The 23,118-nt window shown below is 41.8% G+C and overlaps 1 protein-coding gene and 1 pseudogene across 2 annotated transcripts in view; both read right to left on the bottom strand.

The window, feature by feature from the left end:
- The window catches only part of NCAPD3 (non-SMC condensin II complex subunit D3), a 60,536-nt gene extending 37,623 nt beyond the window's left edge, over window positions 1-22,913 (bottom strand). The window contains exons 1-13 of one of the 2 annotated variants that reach the window (XM_025998893.2): window positions 22,228-22,913; window positions 20,940-21,094; window positions 18,796-18,958; window positions 13,672-13,856; window positions 12,851-13,015; window positions 12,680-12,741; window positions 12,327-12,414; window positions 9,680-9,813; window positions 7,902-7,974; window positions 7,008-7,133; window positions 6,628-6,877; window positions 5,121-5,177; window positions 4,757-4,846 (exon numbers count right to left, since the gene is read on the bottom strand). In XM_025998893.2, coding sequence (XP_025854678.1) covers window positions 4,757-4,846; window positions 5,121-5,177; window positions 6,628-6,877; window positions 7,008-7,133; window positions 7,902-7,974; window positions 9,680-9,813; window positions 12,327-12,414; window positions 12,680-12,741; window positions 12,851-13,015; window positions 13,672-13,856; window positions 18,796-18,958; window positions 20,940-21,094; window positions 22,228-22,291 — 1,612 coding nt within the window. In that variant the 5' untranslated portion in view covers window positions 22,292-22,913. The remainder of the gene's footprint in view (window positions 1-4,756; window positions 4,847-5,120; window positions 5,178-6,627; window positions 6,878-7,007; window positions 7,134-7,901; window positions 7,975-9,679; window positions 9,814-12,326; window positions 12,415-12,679; window positions 12,742-12,850; window positions 13,016-13,671; window positions 13,857-18,795; window positions 18,959-20,939; window positions 21,095-22,227) is intronic. The other variant, XM_072729291.1, reaches the window with a different exon arrangement.
- On the bottom strand, window positions 19,846-20,816 carry LOC112920232 (NADH dehydrogenase [ubiquinone] 1 beta subcomplex subunit 7 pseudogene; annotated as a pseudogene).
- Window positions 22,914-23,118: the final 205 nt, after the last annotated feature.

Raw genomic sequence — 23,118 nt, 5'->3', positions numbered from 1 at the left:
AACTAGAAACTGACTCAAGAAGAAACAGTCTGAATATACCTATAATCAACCCCCCCCCCCCCCAACGAAGAACCTTCAAAACAAAATACAATGAAATAGAACAAAATACCTTCCCACATATGCACAAAAGCCCAGGATCAGAGGGCTTTACTGGAGAATTCCATGAAATGTTATAACAAAAATGGACACCAAGTCTTCATAAACTCTTTTAAATAACAGAAGAAAACACTTCCCATCTCATTCTATTAAGCCAGTATTACCCCAAGAACGAAAGCAGATAAAAACATCTCAAGAAAACAAAAGAGCAAAATCCCATGAATACATAAATAAAATTTTCAACAAAATATCAGCAAATCATATCTAGCAAAACACAAAAAGGATTATATATCATGCCTGGGACTTATCCTAGGAGTCAAATGTAATCAATCAATCTAAGTAATACAGCATAGCAATATAATAAAGGACAAAGACCATATAATTGTCTCTACAGATAAGGAAAATGCATTTGCAAAATCCAATACCCTTTCCTAATAAAAACACTCAACAAACTCATAAGAGAAGGAAACTTAGTCACACTGATAAAAGTCATCCTGAAAAAACCTACAGGTAACATCATACTCAATGGTGAAAGGCCAAAAACTAAGTACAGAAGAAAGACAAGGATGTCTGCTCTCCCTACGTCTTTTCAACACTGTACCAGACGTCCTCGCCAGGGAAAGTAAGTAAGAAAAGGACGGAAAAGAAAGAAAACTCTTTCTGTTCACAGATGGCATGAGCCTACATATAGAAAAGGAGTCCAGGGATCCCTGGGTGGCGCAGCGGTTTGGCGCCTGCCTTTGGCCCAGGGCGTGATCCTGGAGACCCGGGATCGAATCCCACATCGGGCTCCCGGTGCATGGAGCCTGCTTCTCCCTCTGCCTATGTCTCTGCCTCTCTCTCTCTCTGTGACTATCATAAATAAATAAAGATTTAAAAAAATGTTAAAAAAAAAAAAAAGATTTTTTAAAAAAAAAAAGAAAAGGAGTCCATATACAAACTATTAGAACTAGTAACAAATTTAGCAAGGTTGCAGGATACAAGATCAAACCATCAAACATCAGTTATAAAAACTAGCAATGAGGGATGCCTGGGCGGCTCTGTGATTGGGTGTCTGCCTTCGGCCCTGGGCATGATCCTGGAGACCCAGGATGGAGTGCTGAGTCCCATGTCAGGCTCCCTGAAGGGGGCCTGCTTCTCTCTCTGCCTGTGTCTCTGTGCCTCTCTCTCTGTCTCTCTGTCTCTCATGAATAAGTAAATAAGATCTTTAAGAAAAGAAAACTAGCAATGAACAATTAGAAAATGAAACTAAGAAACTAATGGATTATTCATGGAAGAATAATCGACACAGAATTAATCTAGAAGAACAAGAGCAAGGATGCAGAAGCTATACTTCCTGATTTCAAAATTACTGTAAAGCACCAGTAATTAACACAGTGTGATTACTGTCGTAAAGAGAGATGACAGAATGTCAGGGTAATAGAACTGAAAGTACAGAAATAAGCCCATGTCTATGGTTTGATGAGGGTGCCAAGAGCATTTAAAGGAGAAAAGTCTTTTAAGCATAAAGTGCTGTGTCAAACTGGACATTCACTTGCAAAAGTTGGACCCCTACATCACACCTATGCAAAAATTAGCTAAAAATTGATCTAAGACCAAATCATAAGAGCTAAAATTACAAAACTCTGGGAAGAAAACATCAAAGTAAATCTTTGTGAAAAATTAGGCAGTGGTTTCTTAGTTATGACCCCAAAAGCACAAGCAAAAAAAGAAAAAGTGGACAGCTAGACTTTATCAAGGCTAAAATGTTTTATGCCTCAAAGACACCAAGAAAGTGAAAAATTAACCCATGATAATACAGATATTTACAAATCCTGTATCTGATGAGGAATTTGGATCCAGAATAAAAAGCTCTTTCAACTCAAAAATAAAGACAAATAACCCATCTTAAAAAATGGGCAAAGAACTTGAAAAGATCTTTCTTCAAAAAAGAAATATAAATGGCCAATAAACACAAGAAAATTTGCTTAACATCATTAGCCATTAGGGAAATATAAATCAAAACCACAGTGAGATAGATACCACTTCACATCCACTAGGATGGTTACAATAAAAAGAACAGACATGACAAATCTTGGTAAGGATGTGGAGAAATAAAAATTGTAACACATGCTAGTGGGACTAAAAAATGGTATGGCCAACTCTGCAAAAAGTATGGCAGCTCCTGAAAATGTTAAACATGGAGTTACCACATAACCCAGCAGTTCCACTCTTAGGTATATACCCAAAAGGCATGAATATGTTTACAAATAAAACTTGACATTCGTAGCAGCATCATTAATAGCCAAAAGACAGAAACAATGCAGAAGTCCATAAACTGATGAATGAACAATGGACTGTAGTATTATCCACACAACAGACTATTATGTAGCTGTAAAAATGAAATACTGATATGTTACAATGTGGATGAACCTTGAAAATGTTATGCTAAGTGAAGACAGACATCCACATAAAGAACACATGTCACATGCTTCCATGTATGTGGAATGTCCAGAATAGGCAAATCTGTAGACAGAAAGTAGATTAGTTAGTGGTTGCTGGAGGTTGGGGGAAGGGAATGGGGAGGAAGGAACTGCTAACGAGAATAAAGTTTCTTCTCTGGCAAATGAAATATTCTAAAAATTGATTAATTTGTAAATATACAAATATACTAAAAACCACTAAATCAAACACTTTAAACGGTGAACTTTATGGCATGTGAATTACATTTCAAAGAGAAAAAAAAAACCCTGCCTCCTCCAAGAAGGCACTTAGCACTTACTACGACTAAATTCAACACAAGCATTCAACATTTTTGCAGAACAATTTTTTTGTAATATTTTAGGGTATCAGTTTACATAAATAGAGTTACTGCTCTGAATTTAATTTGAGTAACACATACTAATACCTAGCCATATAAAATCTAATTCCATGCTGATCTTTCAGGCTGAAATAAGAAGTAATTATCTTCATGGCACTTAACATATACCTTAACACTTAATTCACATTATTATTTTATATATATAAACATACACATAGGTAAAATTTGTAAACACACATATTTATTACTCCCACTTATTATTAATTTACTACTTCTCAACAGATGGAACTATGTTTTACTAAATCTGTATCTATGATGCTTAGCACAGATAAGAAGGGATCAGAGAAATGTTAATGGAATAAATTAATCTAATTATATAATTAAATTTCTGCACAAATATTTTCACTAAAATCTTGAAAAATCACTTAGTCTAAATATTATATCCCCAGACTCTGACAATGGCCCTCTGTGAAAGAAAAGGTGTTAGATCCAGAAAGTTACAAATTAGGGTGCTTGGTTGGCTTCCCTGTCTTAGTTGAGCAAGTATTTAATATAAGAATGGTATAAGAACTCAGACCACCTCTCATTTCTAAATAGAATGTTCCCCACTATTTCATGCTATGTCATTTTACAGGTGAAAAAGGATCCTGGAGAAGTAAAGTGACTTTTTCAAGATCACACAGCTAAACAGACACATATCTGGGAGTAGGCTCCAGGTCTACCTATTTACCAGTCCAGATTTGTTTTTCTCCCTCCTGAATCACATTAGCACTTAAATCATTGTATTACTCTGGGGTCATAAGTCAATGAAAGAGATCATGCATTACTTGTATTCAGAATCCTGTGCTGGAGGTCATAGGAGAGAGGAACCCACAACCATTCTATACAGTATGTATGGTTCACACTATTGATGAAGATAATCTAAATTCTGAATTGGCTTTTTCAATGTGAGCTTAAATTCACAGTTCCCTTTAATTTATTAAAAGTGAATTCTGGGGGGCACCTGGATGGCTCAGTGGTTGAGCATCTCGCCTTTGGCTCAGGTCATGATCCCAGGGTCCCAGGATCGAGTCCCACATCAAGCTCCCCAGGGAGCCTGCTGCTCCCTCTGCCTATGTCTCTGCCTCTCTCTGTGTGTCTCTCATGAATACATAAAATCTTAAAAAAAAAAAAAAAGTGAATTCTGGGGTGCCTTAATCAGAGTCAAAATGACATGGTGAAAAAAGTAATGAGAAATTAAAAGTAGGGACAAGGGCAGCCCAGGTGGCTCAGCAGTTTAGTGCCACCTTCAGCCCAGGGCCTGATCCTGGAGATCCAGGATCAAGTCCCACGTCGGGCTCCCTGCATGGAGCCTGCTTCTCCCTCTGCCTGTGTCTCTCATGAATAAATAATTCTTAAAAAAAAAAAATAAATAAAAGCAGGGACAAGATTGGGTACAGTAGTATTCTTCATCTCTTTTTTTTTTTTTTTTTTTTTTTTTGATTACTTTTCTCCAAACACAAATTTAACATATGCTGCACTTTCTCTAGTAGCTGGTCCCTCTTTAGTCAGCAATCCCTAGAGTTCACAACAATTGCCTTTAATAAAAAGAATAAAACATCTGCTAATATTTAGAAATACTGAGGTTCAGTACATGATAAGTAGAATGTAGCTTGTTCATTACCTTAAGATGAAACAGAGTATAGTGCAAGGACATTAATTAAAGATATAATAAAATAGAATTATTCCGCTTTTAAGAAAGGAAGATATTCCAATTAAGGGTGAATCAATCAAAAAAAATCCAAGGTTTTTTGAGTCTACTTACAGTTGTCTGAAATCCAACAGTTATTATTCATCTGATAGTGATAGAATCTGACATACCCTCAGATCCATCTGTTTCACCACTGCTGTCTGTATTGATCATCCCTGAGCCTCCAGAAGGGTTAAGTGTTTGCCTCTGATAGGAAAATGCTTAAAAATAATAAATAAAAAGAAGTTCAATCATTAAAAGAAAAATTTATTATATCCCTTAGTAATATAAACATGGAAATATTACATTTAAATTACTACATCAGTATTGAAATCAATTTCAGTTTCCTTGATGATGAAAAGTTCAGTATTAAAAAGTAAATATGAAAATAGAAAAAAACCAAAACAAAATAGAAAAAAACATGTCAAATACCCAGCAAGTCCTTTAAATAAAAAAGACAATTATTCAATATTAGAAAATATATTCACCCATTACCTGATGAACTTCTCAGTAAGGTACCAGAGTGGCTTTCTACTCTTGAAATTGCAGAACCTAAAAATAAGCAGATTGATAAGAGGGGAAAATGTCATAATATCATAAGCCCCAAGTCAAGAGTAACCAAAATCAAGATAATTAGGCCTAAAGACAAGACAGATTCTAAACTGCTGACAGTAATATTCTCCTTGGTATGCATTTGAAATGGACGGAGATGAGGCCCAAGACAGCCAATTCTCAAAAATGCAAAGTAGTAGTATAGGCAGCCAAAGTCTCACCTCTAAAACATGAGTATCTAAAATACTCTAAAAGGCATTTCAAAGTTACCAGGCTGGTCTATAGGCATACCTTCTTTTATCACACTTTGCTTTATTGTTCTTTAGAGATACTACAGTTTTAACAAACTGAGATTTGTAACTCCATCAAGCCAGTCTATGTGTGCCATTTTCCTACAGTATTTGCTCACTTTGCGTCTGCTGCATTTTGGTAATTCTCACAATATTTCAAACTTTTTTGTATTAATGGATCTGATCTATGATCAGTGATCTTTGGTGTTACTATTATAACTGCTTTGGGGTACCATGAGCCACATCCATATAACAGCAAACTTAACCAAGAAATGATGTGCTGCCTCCAGATATGAAAACACCAAGAGAAGCAAAATTAGAAGTGGGGCCTGAAGGTGAGACTAAACTGCTGCAAGCTCATAATAAAACTTGAACAGGTGAGGAGAAGCTTCCTACAGGTGAGCAAAGACAGTGGTTTCTTAGGACGAATCTACTCATGGTGAACAAGCTGGGAGGCTGAAGTCACAACAAAGGATTTAAAATATTGCATAAACATAGTTGGTGAAGCAGTGGCAGTCTGAAAGGGTGAACTCCAGTTTCAGAAGAAGTTCCCCTGTGGCTGTGGATAAAATGGTATCAAACAATATCATCTGCTACAGAGAAATCATTTGTGAAAGAAAGAGTCACATGATATGGCAAACTTCATCAGCGTCTTAGTTCAAGAAACGGCCACAGCCACCCATCCTTCAGCAACTGCCACCCTGATCAGTCAGCAGCCATCAACATCGAGGCAAGATTCTCCACCAGCAAAAAGACTGCAACTTGCTGAAAGCTCACAACAGTTAGCGTTTTTAGCAGTAAAGTATTTCTAAATTATTGTACGCACTTTTTTTTAGACATAGTGCTATTGCCACCTGACAGACAACAGTGTATTGTAAACATTAACTTTTTATATGCACTAGAAAACTAAAAAAATTCATTTGACTTGCTTTATTCCAATATTCACTTTACTGTGATGGTCTGAAACCAAGCCCACAATATCTCCAAGCTGTGACTTTATTTAAAAAGCTATTCAACAACAAAATACACTGAAATAGGCTTATGAAGGAAAAAGTATATCATACTCTATTACTTTTGCAACAACAATGAACGAATCCTTTGCAGTCCAATTTCTTCAAAAGCATGAGACAGATCCCATGTCACAAGGTGAAAATACTTACTGTTAATCTTAAGTTCCAGTACGCTCTCCGATGCGGTAACAGACACTTCCAGGCAATGTGCAAAACTGGACAGTGCCTTGCTGCGGACAGTCGGTGCCTTGTCTACACAACGGTCAAATATAATTTTCTGTACCAAGAACTTATGCTTTAACAGCTTCTGATGCTCCAACGAGAGAGTGTTATCTACTGCTCTTTCAGGCAGTTCCAACAGAGCTAAGACAACATCTAGAGTAAAAATCCTGTGTGGGATCTGATAAAACAAAATCAAAAGAATCTCCATTAGACAGGAATAAAAACCCAAGGATCCCTTGTATATTCAGATATGTCTGTCAGAAGGCTGTAGAGCAGGAACCCAGATTTTATGCAGATGTATCTTGTACCTTGGAACTTCGTGAGTATCTGTAAAGCCAGGCAATGAACATAGCGTATTCCTTATTGGGAAGTTTGCTGAGCAGCTGGACCAGGGACTGGGCTGCATAGGTCCGATACTCTGATTTATCAGTCACCTGAAACATAAACATTGAGAGGCCGTCTAGCCAACATCTACCCACAGAACAACTGAAACACATGTTGAAATTCAGTGAATGTAACTAGTTTGTTGAATCCTTAAATGCTATAAAAATGACTAGCAAGTTTTAGGTTTTAGACCCTTCAAAAACTAATCTAAGAAATCTAGAAGCCCTCTCCTTAGACATACGAACTTAGTATGTAACTTAAGCTTATGGACCTCCTAGAAGCTACTGCCTTCAAGTTAAAAATCATTTGTCCAAACTGCTTTATAAGCTCAAGAGATAATCATAAAAATTTGAACATTAATTGGATATTTCATGGTATTAAGGAATTATGGTATATTTTCTTTGGTGTGTATTCTGTGGTGTGTTTTTGGAGTTCTTATCCTCTAGAGACACATATGAAATAGTTAAGGATCAACACATGACAGAATTTGCTTCCCCCCAAAAATTCCAACATTCAACATGTGTTGAGGAAGTTGTAATTTATAAGGGTATAAATGACACTAAACTATTGAAGGTGGGTGCTCATCACCCTATTCTATTTATCCATATGTTTGAAATTTTCCAAAATAAAAAGGATTCCCCTCCCAAAAAGAACACTATGTCAATGGAAACATACAGTGAAAATACTAAATAAAGCTATTTTCTGTAATGATAACAGACTCATTCCCAAGAATAAATATACACACAAACACATATATTTACCCATATATTATATATTTCTATCATCATTATCATCGTTACTATTGAAGCAAATGGTACCTTGGCACAGATGTGCTGGAGTAAGATACGAAGGACTGGGAATATGTTTTCCTTTAGTTCATCCACAATTGAGCTATTTAAAAAAGAAAACACACCCATTGTTTACAATATACCTATAACTACATAAAATAGTACTTTTTCTTGACTCTGTTCTTAAACACCATGACCTCTATGCTTTAGAAATCCTGAATATTAAAAGCTATTTGCCCCACACTGCAAGCATTGTTTCAGTGAAAAAAGAGTAAAACACACAAAGTTTCACAGCAGAAAACCATTCACTATGTCCTATGTATGGTTTTGAGCTGCTGCCGAGCAGACAGCTTCAGTCAGAGAGGAGCAAATGTTTCATCTTCATACGACTCTTTTGACTCTTAACTAAATTTCACATTAAGACTCTAAAACACATCCTTTTAGGGACACCTGGGTGGCTCAGTTGGGATAAGCATCCGCCTTTAGCTCAGGTTATAATCTCAGGGTCCTGGGATTGAGCTCCATGTCCAGCTCCCTGCTCAGCTGGGAGTCTTCTCCCTCTCTCTCTGCCTCCCCCTGCCTTGTCCTGCTTGCACGGTGCATCCTCTCTCTCTCAAATAAATAAATTCTTTAAAAATATATAAAAAATCCTTTTGGGGTAAATAATAATAAGACGCAGCACCACCTTGTGGTAACTCAGTGATATGCTCCCATTTAAAAGGCTTTGACTTCAAACTTCAACCCAAGATTACTGTATCTTTCTTAAGTTAACTTATTTATTTTAGTACTCTCTACCCCCACTGTGGGCTCGAACCCATGACCCCGAGATCAAGAGTCACACTCTCTTCCAACTGAGCCAGCCAGGCACCCCAGAAGATTATTATTGTAATGCCCAGATCTGACCCATCTTTAGTGCTTATCTATATCATTATATGGATGCTACTGCAACTGGAGACATCACAAACTATCACGGAAGAATCAAAATGGTTGTCTACACTTAAAGCACCTTAGTTATTTAATGTTTTAAAAAAATCCCTCATGAGAGATATTTAATGATCAGATGACAGCCTATACCTGGATTCCACCACTCATACCCCACATCTCCAACTACACTATATCCCATATGCCTGCAGGCACGCATGCTCTCATATACTTACCACATCTTTCCACCACCTCCACAATGCGTGCCAAATATTCAATAAAGGAGGGAAAGAATAGCCAACAACACAGCAAATATGTCTTCCCTAATAAAGCTGAGACATGGAACTTTTTAGGTAGAGCTATGTGATTCTGAGGGAAAAAATGGTCTATCAATTATTACTAAAGAAGTAAAAATTGACTTAAATCTTCTTTTCAGGAAGTATGGTCTGTAGGAAGAGGGGAATAGAAAAGTGAGAAGAAACAAGGAAAAAGTGGCAAGGAACAAAGAGAAAGAGACTCAGAGAAGACAGAAATACAAAAAGGAAAGGAAGAGGCAGACTTGTAAGAAAGGCAAACACTGAGACAGATGACGATAAAACAGAGGAGAAGCCAAATGTCATTCCTCAGAGCCTGACCTTACAGGCTGATGAGAATCAAGCTGGAGGTCAGTGCTGGCCCCTGAATTACAGACTCTGTAACCCTCAACAATGTCCTAGTGCAGAGGCTACCAACAGTGATGTGGGCCACATGAACGAGAGGGGGCCACGAACCACAACAGGCCAGAAATCTGTTAGTTTTCATTAGGTGTCAGAAATCTCAGTTAGTACAGGACCCAGGAGACTTAAGGGAGAGTGATAGAGTGAAAAGCCAATCCGTGTGCACCTCACCTGATGAACTGGACTGCCTGGTTTCTATTGTTGATGACTGATGTTGTAATAGTAAGGGGAGCATGATGGACTCCTTCACCTGCTCCTAACATTAATATCACATTTAGCATTTGATGGAAAATACAACTTATAACCTGGAAGAAAGAAGAAAATTCTATTTAAGGCATGACAAAGAATCCAAGGACCTCAAAGGCAGTGATGCAGACCACAGTAAGCCACGTCAAGCTGTGTGAAGATACGTTGGATTAAAACAGTTTTAGGGGAGGGATCCCTGGGTGGCGCAGCGGTTTGGCGCCTGCCTTTGGCCCAGGGCGCGATCCTGGAGACCCGGGATCGAATCCCGCGTCGGGCTCCCGGTGCATGGAGCCTGCTTCTCCCTCTGCCTGTGTCTCTGCCTCTCTCTCTCTCTGTGTGACTATCATAAATAAATAAATAAAAAAAATAAAAAAAATAAAAAAAAAAAAACAGTTTTAGGGGAACACTAGAAATGCGTTTCTTGGACAGTTACTAAGTATTTAATAAACATAGGATGGAAACTGTGAAAACACTGGTTATAGATAATGATAGGAATATCACCTAGTTTTTCTCCTTACTCTCTCAAACTATAGCCCTGAAATTAGGGCAAATAGAGGATTGTCACTTCTAAATGGCAAAAAAAATTGCTGATAATCTCTTATAGAACAAGGGAAGAATGGTACTTTACACTTGTATTTTACCTGAAGTTTACAATGCACCTTCCAATATACACCTCATATAATTTACTCAATTCATTCATTCATCCTGTAAATAACGTGTACTGAAAACCACGTATGTGGTAGATATCAGGTTAAGTACATTCATATATATTACTAGATTTTACTGCTTTTTTTTTTTTTTAAAGATTTTATTTATTTATTCATGATAGACACAGAGAAAGAGAGGCAGAGACCCAGGCAGAGGGAGAAGCAGGGTCCACGCAGGGAGCCCGACGTGGGACTCGATCTCAGGTCTCCAGGATCAGGCCCTGGGCTGAAGGCGGCGGCTAAACCGCTGAGCCACCCAGGCTGCCTGATTTTACTGTATTTAATCTTAAACATCACAACTGTAAAAGGTAAGCGAGGCATTTCCATTTTATACATATTATTATTTCCACTTTACACCTAATAAGAGCCTCCAAAAGTGAATTGTCCGAAGTCAACTGATTATGGGTCAGGCTAAAATCAACACTGTCTAAAATCAAATCAACACTCTCACAGTTAAAAAATACAACTTGAAAGACACTGCAGATGTAAAGGCATAAATTTCCCCATCTAGCTAACCTTTACAAATATTATAAAGAACATGGAAACTGAAAGCACTCACTCATGTGAATTCTAACTCATATTTTAAACACAGAAATGATAATGGTATAATAAATTATAAAACATAATAAATTATAAAATGGTATAATAAATTATAAAACATGTTTTCTAAACAACAGGCATGGTGCTCTGTATCTGACAGGCAACCTTCCATTTCCTTCTCCTGACAACCCTCTGAGGAGACTGAGGCTTTGGAAAAACTGATACAAGGAAGTACAGCTGACGGGGTGGACCTGAAGTTCACCAAAGATGTATACAACCTGCCCAAAAACTCTGAACCTACTTGTTTTTCTTTTTCTTATGATTTATTTATGAAAGAGAAAAAAAGAGGAAAAGCAGAGAAAGAGGGACAAGCAGACTCCACGCTGAGCACCAAAACCAAAGAGTGGCTTGATCCCAGGACTGAGATTACAAGCTGACCTGAAACCAAGAGTCAGCACAATTAACCAACGGAGCCACCCAGGTGCCCCTTTAACCTGCTTCTTAATCACCACATGACCTGCCCGGGAAATTAAGTGTAGCACAGACACCAAAAGTCAACAGCCACTGCAGTTTTATCACATTTTTTTTTGTAAAAATCTTGTTTTATTCATGGCATTCAAGTTTAGTAACACCATAATGCTTGAACACCCTAACTCCAATGTTTAGACGGTGATAATGTTAAGGTAACTCTGGGAGGAAAATCCATATGTGAATACTAACTAGGAATGATATCAGTAATATTTCTGTAGAATTCTCAACTAAAAAGACTAATAGAAATACTGAAGTGCACATGAAACTTGCCAAGGAAAACTTGAAAATTCCACAAATGTCTCTTTTGAGAACAATCTGGTGACTGTTTCTCTAAAAGTAACACTGTTCAATGTTCTTCCTACCTAATTCACACTGGAATCATATTTTGTATGAAACCTAACAAAAATCTGCCATGGCTTCCAATTATTTGAATTATCAGTTTGGTTATGAAGAACAGGTAGCAAATAGAAATGGTGATGCTTTTTATGCTACGAATGATATAAGGTCATGAAAATGACTTGCTAAATTAAAATGGCAGGGTGCCTGGGTGGCTCAGTGGTTGAGCACCTGCCATTGACCCAGGGCATAATCCTGGAGTTTCAGGATCGAGTCCCACATCGGGGTCCCTGCATGGAGCCTGCTTCTCCCTCAGCCTGTGTCTCTCATGAATAAATAAATAAATCTTAAATATATAAATAAATAAAATGGTGTTAAACCAAATGCTGCCAATGGTTCAGATGATTCAGATGTTTTCAATTCAACTAGTAACTAAATTAAATCCTTGTCTCTTTTACCTTATCTCCTTCTCCATGAAATGGGGAGCATAGCAAATATAATCCATGATAGGCCAGTTCTGGTACGTATTTAGCTTGGTTAAGGTTTCTAAAGAAAAAAGGCAAAAGATTGGTCAATGGTTATGACTTTACTCAGAATCTTCCATAACCCTATAATAAACCACATCCAAATGAATAAATTCTAAAAAAAAATAAAAAATAAAAATAAAAATAAAAAAAATAAAAAATAAAAAAAACAAACGAATAAATTCTACTTGTGTGCCAATTAGGATAAAATGGCATTTATACTTCTGCTAGAGCATAATTTATTACACTATATTTAAATTTTACTATTGGAAGAATTAGTGGCTCACCTGGCCTGTGTCACATGAAATTCATGAAGAATTGGTTCAAACTTAGTCAACGCAACAAAGACCTGCAAAACAGATATGAAGAAGAGACCTGATTTTTCCTTACTCACTAAGTATTAGCCATTCTCTCTGCCCTTTTAGGTTGCCCCAAGGTTTTTTGGAATTCTCACTTACTTCTATACAATTCTGTATACACTGTGGCTTTTCTTTCAGGGAAAATTTGGACAGAAGCCTTAAAAAATTCTTCAAAAGGTGAAAGATGGCATTTCGGATTTGACAAAGGTCTTGGGCAGAAAAACAAATACTTTCTTCATCTTCCTGTTCTTCTATTTCATCCACCTAGATTATAAAGAAACGTACAGGCAACTGCAGAGTAATGCCTAACACTCGGTCCCATGATTTTCAATGAACTCAGATCAAGTCCAGCTAAACTCAGGTGGTTGCTGAATTGCTGAAGTGATGTGACTCTGATCAGGTCCCCTAACTGCTCTGTCTCCACAGCAGAACAATGAATCATTGGAGTAGATGACTGCACAGGAGTTTCTAGCTCTGTATCTTTGTGTCAGTGGGAATTCTTATGTTTCTTAGAAGTTTTCCTGTCAAAGAATGCCCACCATTCTACCCAGCCATCACACAAGAATTTGGAATTAATGTTATTCCGATACACTGTCATGGACATAAGCCCTCAAAATACTTCAATCTTCCTCTCTAATGACAGTAAGATAATGTGGCAAATATACCTGTTTGGTTGTTGCCAAGCACACCTGGGAACAAGGATGGCAAAAGATTACGGGGAGGATGGAAAGATGACAGGTATCCTCAGTAATACATAAAGCCTGAGAAGCAACCTAAGGTCATACTAGATAGTTGATGATACTTTAGGATCATTTGGTTAAAATCATGATGCCAAAAACCATATTTTAATATAAAGTTAATTCTTAAATCACAATCATTTGTTGGTACAGATATGTTTTATTATTCCACTTACTTCTTACCTCAATATCTTCTTTCCTGGGTGGCTTTCCTCTTTTCCTACTCCCTCTTGGATTCGCCTCTGAGTTCTTAGGCTGCTCTTTCTTTCTTTTCCGATTCAAGTTAGATTCTTGAGGCCAGCTCTTCTTTAGAATCTGAATACATTTGTCAAACATCACTTGGTGGAACACCTGATTTGCTATACTGCCTATTTATAAAGAATAAGTGGGTTAGATTAAAATGCCTTAAAATAAGTCGATAACAACAGATGAAAAATTAATAAGTAAAAATGAGCTTATCATGAACTCTAAACAATGACCCTTTAGCAAATAAGTACCATTCAACTTCAGCCTCAGGAGATGAGAAATAAATAATAAAAAGAAATAAATAAGATAAACGTATCTGACCAGGGAGTGACTGGCTTTATATTTTTCATGCCACCATAAACTATAAAACTGGACAAAAATGTATAAAATAATCCTCTTAAGACACGGAGCAAGGGATGCCTGGACAGCTCATTGGTTGAGTGTCTGTCTTCAGCTCAGGGCATGATCCTGGAGTCCCGGGATCGAGTCCTGCATTGTGTTCCCCGCAGGTAGCCTGCTTCTCCTTCTCCCTCTGCCTGTGTCTCTGCCTCTCTCTGTGTCTCTTATGAATAAATAAAATCTTAAAAAAAAAAAAAAGACACAGTGCAATAGGCAGCATAGAAAAACAATCTCTGAAGAACAAAAATAAATGAGGTAAACACTAAAATTGTCCCAGTTTCATGTTTTGAGGCAATTTCTGGACAACAGCAGAAAATGGTGGCCCTAAGTACATTATGATGGTCTAAGCTGAGAACACAGAAATCAGAGTCAAAAAGGCAAGGGCTAGAAAAGAGGAAGCTACACAGAAAAAAAGCTTCAAAGATCTCCATAGGGCAGAAGATAAGCACGAAGAGGTAAAACTCCATGAGGGTAGGCAAAAAACAACCTCCAAGGAGCTAGAAGATGAATAATTTTCATAACCCACACAGGGTTGAGAAATATTTGAGTTCTGGACAGCCGATGCTGAAACCTTAGTTTAGCCTGGGCTAAACTAGCTCCAGAGTAAAGGCTATTTCATATCTGCTCCAACAAAGCTTTAAAACAAGCCCCAAAAGGAAAAAGTTAATCTAACAGTTAACTGCCTATCAAAACATAATTAAAACACTATTTGAAGGTAAACAATCATGTAACAATGTTTCCAATACTGCACTATGAATGTGACTGTTAATACTGTATGCCATAAAAACTCCATAAAGATTCATTCATTAATGTATAGGCTAGGCTATCATGAAGTCATCTCTTTTTAAAGGATTTTATTTATGAAAGAGAGCAAGCAAGCGAGCAAGTGCTCAAACACAAGTGGAGGGTGTGGTAGAGAGGGAAGGAGAGGGAGGGAACAAATTTCTCAAGCAGACTCTGTGCTAAGCTCAGAGCCTGATGTGGGGCTCAATCCCACAACCCTGAGATCATGGCCTGAGCTGAAACCAAGAGTGGGATGCTTAACCAACTGAGCCACCCAGGTGCCACAAGAACACAGTATAATCAATAACATCACAAGCGGGTTCTTTGAAATGGTCAATACAATTTAATGGAACTTTTTCTAGATGATGAAAACAACAACAAAAGAAATATAAATTACCAATCAGACATGAAAGCGGACATATCACTATAGATTATACAAACAAAACTTTCAAAGAAAACCTGCAGATCCAGATGGCTTTTGTTATTGAAATCTACAAAAATTTAAGGCAGAAAAACGACCCCTTCTTCACAAACTTCCAAGATACAAAAAAGGCAAGAACACTACTCAACTCATTCTACATGAGACTGGTATTATCCTGAAACTCAAATCAGACAAAAGCTTATCAAAAAAGATATCCCTTGTAAATACAGATGCAAAAATCTTCAATAAAATATTAACTAACAGAATCTGACAACACACAGTCCTTTCATAATAAAATACTCAACAAATTAGAAATAACAGTATCATAAAGGTGAACCTCAAAACACCCATGGCATATAACATACTTAAGGGCAAAAGACTGAAAGTTTTCCTCCTGAGATCAGGAATAAGACAAGATGCCCACCTCCTGACTTCTGCTCAGCACTATACTGGAGGTCCTCATCAGGGCAATTAGTCAAGAAAAAGAAATAAAAGGCACCTAAACTGGAAAGGACGAAGTAAAATTATGTTTACTCACAGATGATATAACCTTATACATAGAAAATCCTACCAGTAACAATAGATGAGTTCAGCAAAGTTTCAGGGTATAAGATCAGTAATAAAAAAATCAATTGTACTTCTCTAATTAAAGAAAGGGGAGAGGATCTGAATAGAACAGTTTTCAAAAAAAAAGACAAATGGTCAACAAGCCCTTGAAAAGATGCTCAAATTACTAGTCATCAGGGAAATGCAAATCAAAACCACAATGAGCTATTACCTCATACCTGTCACAATGGCTAAAATCAAAAAGACAAGAAATGACAAATGTTGGCAAAGATGTGGGAAAAGAGGAACTTTCATGTGCTGTTGGTGGGAATATTGGTACAGGCACTGTGGAAAGAAAATAGCATGGAAGTTCCTCAAAAAAAATAAAAACAAATAACATAAGATCCAGTAATTCCACTACTGGGTATCTTACCGAAGAAGAACACTACTAGTTCAAAAATATATATGTACTCCTATGTTTACTGCGGCATTATTTACAACAGTCAAGATATGGAAGCAGCCCAACCCAACTGTCCACTGACAGATGAATGGATAAAGATAGGGGATATACATAAAATAGAATGTTACTCAGCTGCAAAAAAGAATGAAATCCTGACATTTGCAACAACACAGATGGACCTAGAGGATAGTGTGCTAAGTGAAATCAGAGAAAGACAAATACCATATGATTTCACATATATGTGAAAATTATAAAACAAAACAAAGCTGAAACAAACCAATAAATACAGAGAACAAACTGGTAGTTGCTTGAGGGGTTGAAGATGGGCAAAATGGATGCAGGGAAGTGGAAGGCCTCCAGTTACAGACTAAGTCATGGGGATCCAAGGCATAGCACGGGGAATATACTCGATGGTACCGTAACAACACCGTATGGTGACAGATGATAACCTCACTTATACTGAGCACAGCATAAGGTACAGACTTGTCTATAGACTTCTCCCACCACTATACTGTACCCCCGAAATTAATGTGACATTATACATCAACTACACTTAATAATGAATTGTACTTCTAGACATTACAGGTAAGCAATCTGAAAATGAAATTGAGAAAGCAATTTCATCTGCAATAGCATGGAAAAAATAAAATACTTATGAATAAATCTAACCAAATAAGCACAAGAATTAAACATTTAAAAGTATAAAGTATCATTCAAACAAATTAGAGAAAACCCGAATAAATGGAAAGGCACGTTGTGCTCATGGATTGGAAGACCTAAGGTTGTTTAGACAGCAACACTCCCCAAATTGATCTACAGATTCAGTGCACTGTCAAAATCCCAGAAGCCTTTTTTGGGGTAGACATTGACATGCAACTTCTACAATTTACATGGAAATACAAGGGACTAGAATAACCAAACAATCTTGAAAAAGAGCACAGTGTGGGATCCCTGGGTGGCGCAGCGGTTTGGCGCCTGCCTTTGACCCAGGGCGCGATCCTGGAGACCCGGGATCGAATCCCACGTCGGGCTCCCGGTGCATGGAGCCTGCTTCTCCCTCTGCCTATGTCTCTGCCTCTCTCTCTCTCTCTCTCTCTCTCTGTGTGACTATCATAAATAAATAAAAATTAAAAAAAAAAAAAGAAGAAAAAGAGCACAGTGTGATTAAAAATTAAGTATCAACAGTATCCCAAACATAATCCAGATACATTTAAAAACAGAAGGTAATTGGCAGGAACACGTCTTGCTGGAAAGCTGCAAGTGGCCTACGATGAGCAACACTCTTCACTCTTCGCTTTGGCATACATCTCAACCTTAATCAGAAGGAACTGCATTGAGCAAGGGAGGAGAAAAATAAAACTTTTGAGTTCCTAAAACCATCATTTTTCTGTGAGACAGCTCGGTTAGACCTGAGACTCTGCTTAGCAAGACCAAAGTCTTTAAGAACCTATTTCAACAGTCGTTATTGGTAACTTTAACGATAATACAAAATAGGGCAGCCCCAATAGCCCAGGGGTTTGGCGCCGCCTTCAGCCTGGGGTGTGATCTTGGGGACCCAGGATGTAGTCCCGCGTCGGGCTCCCTACAGGGAGCCTGCTTCTCCCTCTGCCTGTGTCTCTGCCTCTCTCTCTGTGTCTCTCATGAATAAATGATTAAAATCTTAAAAAAAAAAAGCAATAATACAAAATAATGTTCAAGGCTTTATATGTCCTTTTAGCAATTTCCAAATCACATGGGATAAATCCTTAAAATTTCTTACAAATGAATTTATGTAAACAATGACAAACAGTAACTATGTTCTCCACTGCATCCCCCTCCATGTTCCATCCTCTCTTGCCTTGGGTTTGGGTGGGTAGAAGGGACTCCTTTATTGCTCACAGGAGGAACAGCCACCTGAGTGCTCTGACAGTAAAGGAAGTAGAACAGTGCTCATCAACAGACTACCTTCCTACGCTTTCCTTCATCAAGCATTACTAGTGATTCTCACGCTTTCTTTCTAAGTACGGTAAACTGTTTCTCCATATTTGCATAGGAGAGAGATATGTAACACAGGGACTGCCCAGCAGTCTTTCTCAGCCTGGATGGGGAGTCAGGAGACGAGTGGGCAGTATCAGATTTTTATACTAGGTGGGGGTGGGTAGGAATGGAGCTTCTGTAACTTGAAAACAATCTCCCTCGAGCCTTACCTCTCTCAGATTAACTGCATTAGGTTACAGACACACCACATTAGAAAACAAACACATTTAAAGAAACAAGGGAAAGATATTTCTCGAACACCTGTAACGTGCCATGTATTTTACAGACTTACTCTCATTTAATACTCAGAAAAATTCCGCGAGATGGGTTACCACTGCTCCATTTTAGAAGTGAGAAAACAAAATATAAGGGTTCAAAACAATGTAAAAATTTAAAACAAAAATATATTTTATCCTACCGTATCGAATACACATACCTGGTACTTCCAGCAACAGAAAGTAAAGCCCGGCAGCATGAAGGCCATACTGTCGACACTGCACACTGACGCTTCTCGTATGAACGGCTTGAACAAAGTGATAGAACAATGCCACCAGTGCCCTGTGAGAAACACGGTTCTCAACGAAGAAGGACCAAATGCTCTGGGTGGAAGAAGAAACATAAAAGCCAAGAATTAGAGAATGGGAAAATCTCTTGTTATTTGATTTTTCCAAGTATTTAGTACCTTAAAAAAAAAAAAATATATATATATATATATATATATACACATATATATATATAACAGACCAACTTGATTCCCAACTATAAATCTTCAAAGAGATCGAAACGAAAAATCAAAATGCAGTATTCAAAATTACCAAGACAAATAAGTATGTAATAAATCTAAATAATTAAATTTTCAAAAATAATTTGTGGATAGGTTTGAAACATATGTATTTCTGAAATTATCATAGCTAAAAGCTATACTAAGACCTTCGGGACACCCTATATTAGTGTTTACTCAGACAAGATACTCCTCTATCTGTTAAGTGTACACAAAACCATTTATCACTAGTTACTAACTAAAGAAATCACAGCCATTTACTTAAATTTAAATGCTTTATGGGCAATGAGAGCAGGAAAGGAAATACCTGAAAGTTTAGCCCTCAGATTTCAGGAGAGGCCTAAGTGAGAAAGGAAATACACCCTAAACTATAAACCACAATTTTAATAATTATATCATTGTTCCATGTTTTGCCAATTAAACACATGAAGAGGAAATGGGTTATTTCTACAAACCAAACACAACAGGAACTACATATGGTTTATCCTGGAGTATCTTTAAAAAACATAGGCCCATGAAAAGTTCAAGAAATCAGATCTTGTACTTCCTGCTTCCCTGAAGACGGGTAAAGTAGCAGGTAATGCCTTGGCTTGGCCGCTCTGCTTAGCATGTGCCACTTTACAGAAGCGCATTCTTCCATGGTGCACTCTTCCACAGTGAAACTTCTAGAAGACCCCCTCCTACCTTTATAGCAGTTATCTCCTCACTCTTTTTCTTTTTTCTGGCTGATGGGCCTGGAGGCTATTATTGATCAACTGGTCCACAGGGTGGGGGCAGGTTCACTACAGGACTATCTTGGGGGCCACCTCCCCAGCTCCCTGGCCTCTGGCCACATCTGTCGCCTCCCTCTGCTCCCGCCGCTTCTTCCACTGGAGCAGTTGCCGTTCAGCTCAAACTCCTTCATGCGCATCAGGCAGTCAAGGTGCTCGCGGCAGTCCCAGTGGCGCTGCTCATGCTTGCAGGCCGGGGAGTTGGGGAGGCTGTCCCGCTTGCACTTGAGCAGCCGGATGAGGTGGTGGGCACAGAGTGTCGCTGCTGGAGCACCAGCTGCATGGTGTTCATCTGCTGCCGCGGGGCCACCATCTCGTGCTCCCTGCGCCCGGGAAACCGGAGTCCAGCGGGAAGGTGGGCATCTGCTTGTGGTCAGGCTCCCCCGAGGGATGGCTCACACAGCACCGGCCCAGACGCGCCCCGTGGCTGCAGCGCCGCAGACTGCCCACCTCCTCACTCCTAGTGCTACCTCAGCTCTACCCCCCTCATGAGGAACTGTGACTTCCTAGGTCACCAGGGACGATCCAACGACCTGTGGCCCAAGTGCCCGTGTCAGGACTCCGCCTGCCCACGACCTCGCAGCACTGGTGCCTGGCTCCTCCCTGTCTTCGAATCAGTGCTCCTCACTCGGGTGCTGGCCTGCAGGCCACCGGCAGTCCTGTCCCGACCCGACCTGGCCCGGCCTCTTCCTCACCACCCCCTTCCGTGCCGCTGCACCCGGGATCAGAGGGCTCGCCCAGCCAGGCTGCTGAACTGCACTTCCCTCTGGGTCTTCCAATGCGCACTGCCAGGGACTTCTCTGCGACAACGCCCTAACAGGAGCTCACGTGCAAAAGCCTAAAACTGAACCTGTAATTCCCCACTTAACCAGCAGCCGCCAGGGTTTGATAGCACACGGGCCACATGCGTTATGCTCTTCCTGCCCCGCTCATCAGGAACCGCGCGCGCAGGTGGCTGCGCTCAGGCCAGCGCTGCCTCCTGTCCCCCGCTGACACCCGCGGACGGCCAGCTTCCCGGCCACGGCTCACCCCTGCAGGGCTGTGCTCTTCCGTAGTGAAGGGCACGATGCCCTCATGTAGTTTAGTGAACGCGCTCAGCCCGGTCTCTAAGATCTCTGCTTCCACGCGAGGATCCAAGGGCTCGGCCTCCGTGAAGTCCGCTTCCCACACTGCGTCCACCCATCCTGCGGGAAAGGGCGGTCAAGGCGAGGCTCTCCCAGAGCAGGTAGAGCATCCACGACCTCTGGGCTCGGGGTCCGCTCAGAGAGAAGCCCCGGGCCCACCCCACCCAGACCGCGAGACACAGGATTTCAGGCCGCGGCAAAGGGCAAAATCCTTCCCTTAAACTGTAACCGACGCTGCAGGGCCGCCTGACCGCCCTAAACATCCGGGGGCGAGCCTCTTCCTATTGCACCCTACAGAGAGCAGCGGCTGCACAGGCAGAGAGGCAGGCTCCCGGTTGCGAGCCCAGCCCCCCCCCAAAAGCCTTTCTAGACCCAGCAGTTCTGGGGAGCAGCGCTTCCGAGGCTGAAGCATACGGCCTTCCCACAAGCTCAATCAGAAGGAAAGAGGTTAATAAGGCTGCCTCCAGGTCCCTTTGGGAAAACCTTAGGAGGACGCTAACAAAACCAAATACAGTGATGTGTGGGGGAGGACGGGGGAGGACCTCAGGGGAGGGGAGCCGGGAGGACCTCAGGGGAGGACCTTAGGGCAGCACCTGAGGGGAGGGGAGTGGGGAAGGCCAGAGGAGAGGACCTGAGGGAGGACCTGAGGGGAGGGGAGCGGGGAGGACCTAAAGGGATGACCGGAGGGGAGGGGAGCGGGGAGGACCTGAGGGAGGACCTGAGGGGAGGGAGGAGGACCTGACGGGAGGACTTGAAGGGAGGGGAGTGAGGAAGGCCAGAGGGGAGGACCTGAGGGAGGACCGGAGGGGAGCCGGGCGGGACCGCGGCCGTCGCGCGCACGAGCGTCAGAGGCGCGCCCCGGCACCCCCGCCGCCCGGCCGCCGCCCCGGCCGCGACACGTCCGCCCGCAACAGCGACCGCGAGCGCCGCAGTCAGTGCTCCGCGAAGCCACAGAGCGGGCGCCGCTGTGGGAGAGCCCGGGGGAACGGCAGGGGAGGCCGCAGCAGCCCGGGAAGGAAGCCGACGCCCGGCCGCCACCCCCCCGCGTGCCCCGCCCCACACGGGGCCCCTGCGTCCCGAGGGCGCGGACGCCGAGCCCCCCGCCCCGCCCCCGCCCGGGCCGGCCGGGAGGCGCCGCAGCCGCAGGGCGCCGCAGCCCGGCCTCCCCGACGCTCACAGCCGCGTCTCCTCACCGGGGCTGAGACCCAGCGGGCACCAGGGCTGCAGGCCGCTGCCCAGGCCCAGCAGCGCCACCATGATCCCTCCGCAGCCGGCGAGCGTCCGCGCTGCTCAACTTTCAAAGCTCGCTCCCGCGCGCGCTCCGAGACGCTGCCGCGGACCAATCACGGCGGGCGGAGCGTCCCGCCGCGAATCACCGCGCAGCCGTGTGCCGCCCGCCCGCCAATCGGCGGGGCCCTGTGCCGCCGGCGCAGAGAACGGGGCGGGCCGACGGCCGCGGGGAGCGCCGCTTCCCCTGGCTGACGTCTGAGGTTAGCGCGGAGCGCGGGCTCGCAATTAAGCTAGAACTTCGCGTTTTTCTCCTCTTATTTCTTTAACTGGGAGGGCGCCGTAAAGAGGGGGAGACGGGCCCGCCCCGTATTAGATGTCAGCTTTGCCCGAGGCCGACGTTCCCCGTGCGTGTCAGCTGGCGCTCGAACGTTCTGACGTTTCCCGAGGAGCCAAAGCAGTGAGGGAAACCAAACAGGAGCGCCCGGGCAGGATATCCGCAGATATTTAATTTTACGACACATCTGGCCCGCAGTTGTGCAAAAAGGCCGTGACTGCCATGCCAACTAAGGGAACCGCCGGCCACTCGGTCTACCAGCGCACATGCGCAGTGAGCGCAGCTCCCGGGTCGTCGCTGTCTACCGGGGCGCGTGCGCAGTGAGCATCCCTCCCGGGTCGTCGTTGTCTACCAGGGCGCGTGCGCAGTGAGCACAGCTCCCGGGCTGTCGCCGTCTGCCAGAGCGCGCGCGCAGTGAGCACGCTCCCGGGTCAGCGCTGTGCACCAGGGCGCGTGCGCAGTGAGCACAGCTCCCGGGGCGGGGCTGCGAAGGCTACAGCGGCAGGGCGAGCGCATGCGC

Source organism: Vulpes vulpes, chromosome 12 (assembly GCF_048418805.1).
Source record: "Vulpes vulpes isolate BD-2025 chromosome 12, VulVul3, whole genome shotgun sequence".
Classification (NCBI taxonomy): domain Eukaryota; kingdom Metazoa; phylum Chordata; class Mammalia; order Carnivora; family Canidae; genus Vulpes; species Vulpes vulpes.
The sequence above is the reverse complement of the archived record's forward strand: the minus strand, read 5'-3'. Positions and strand labels throughout refer to the sequence as shown.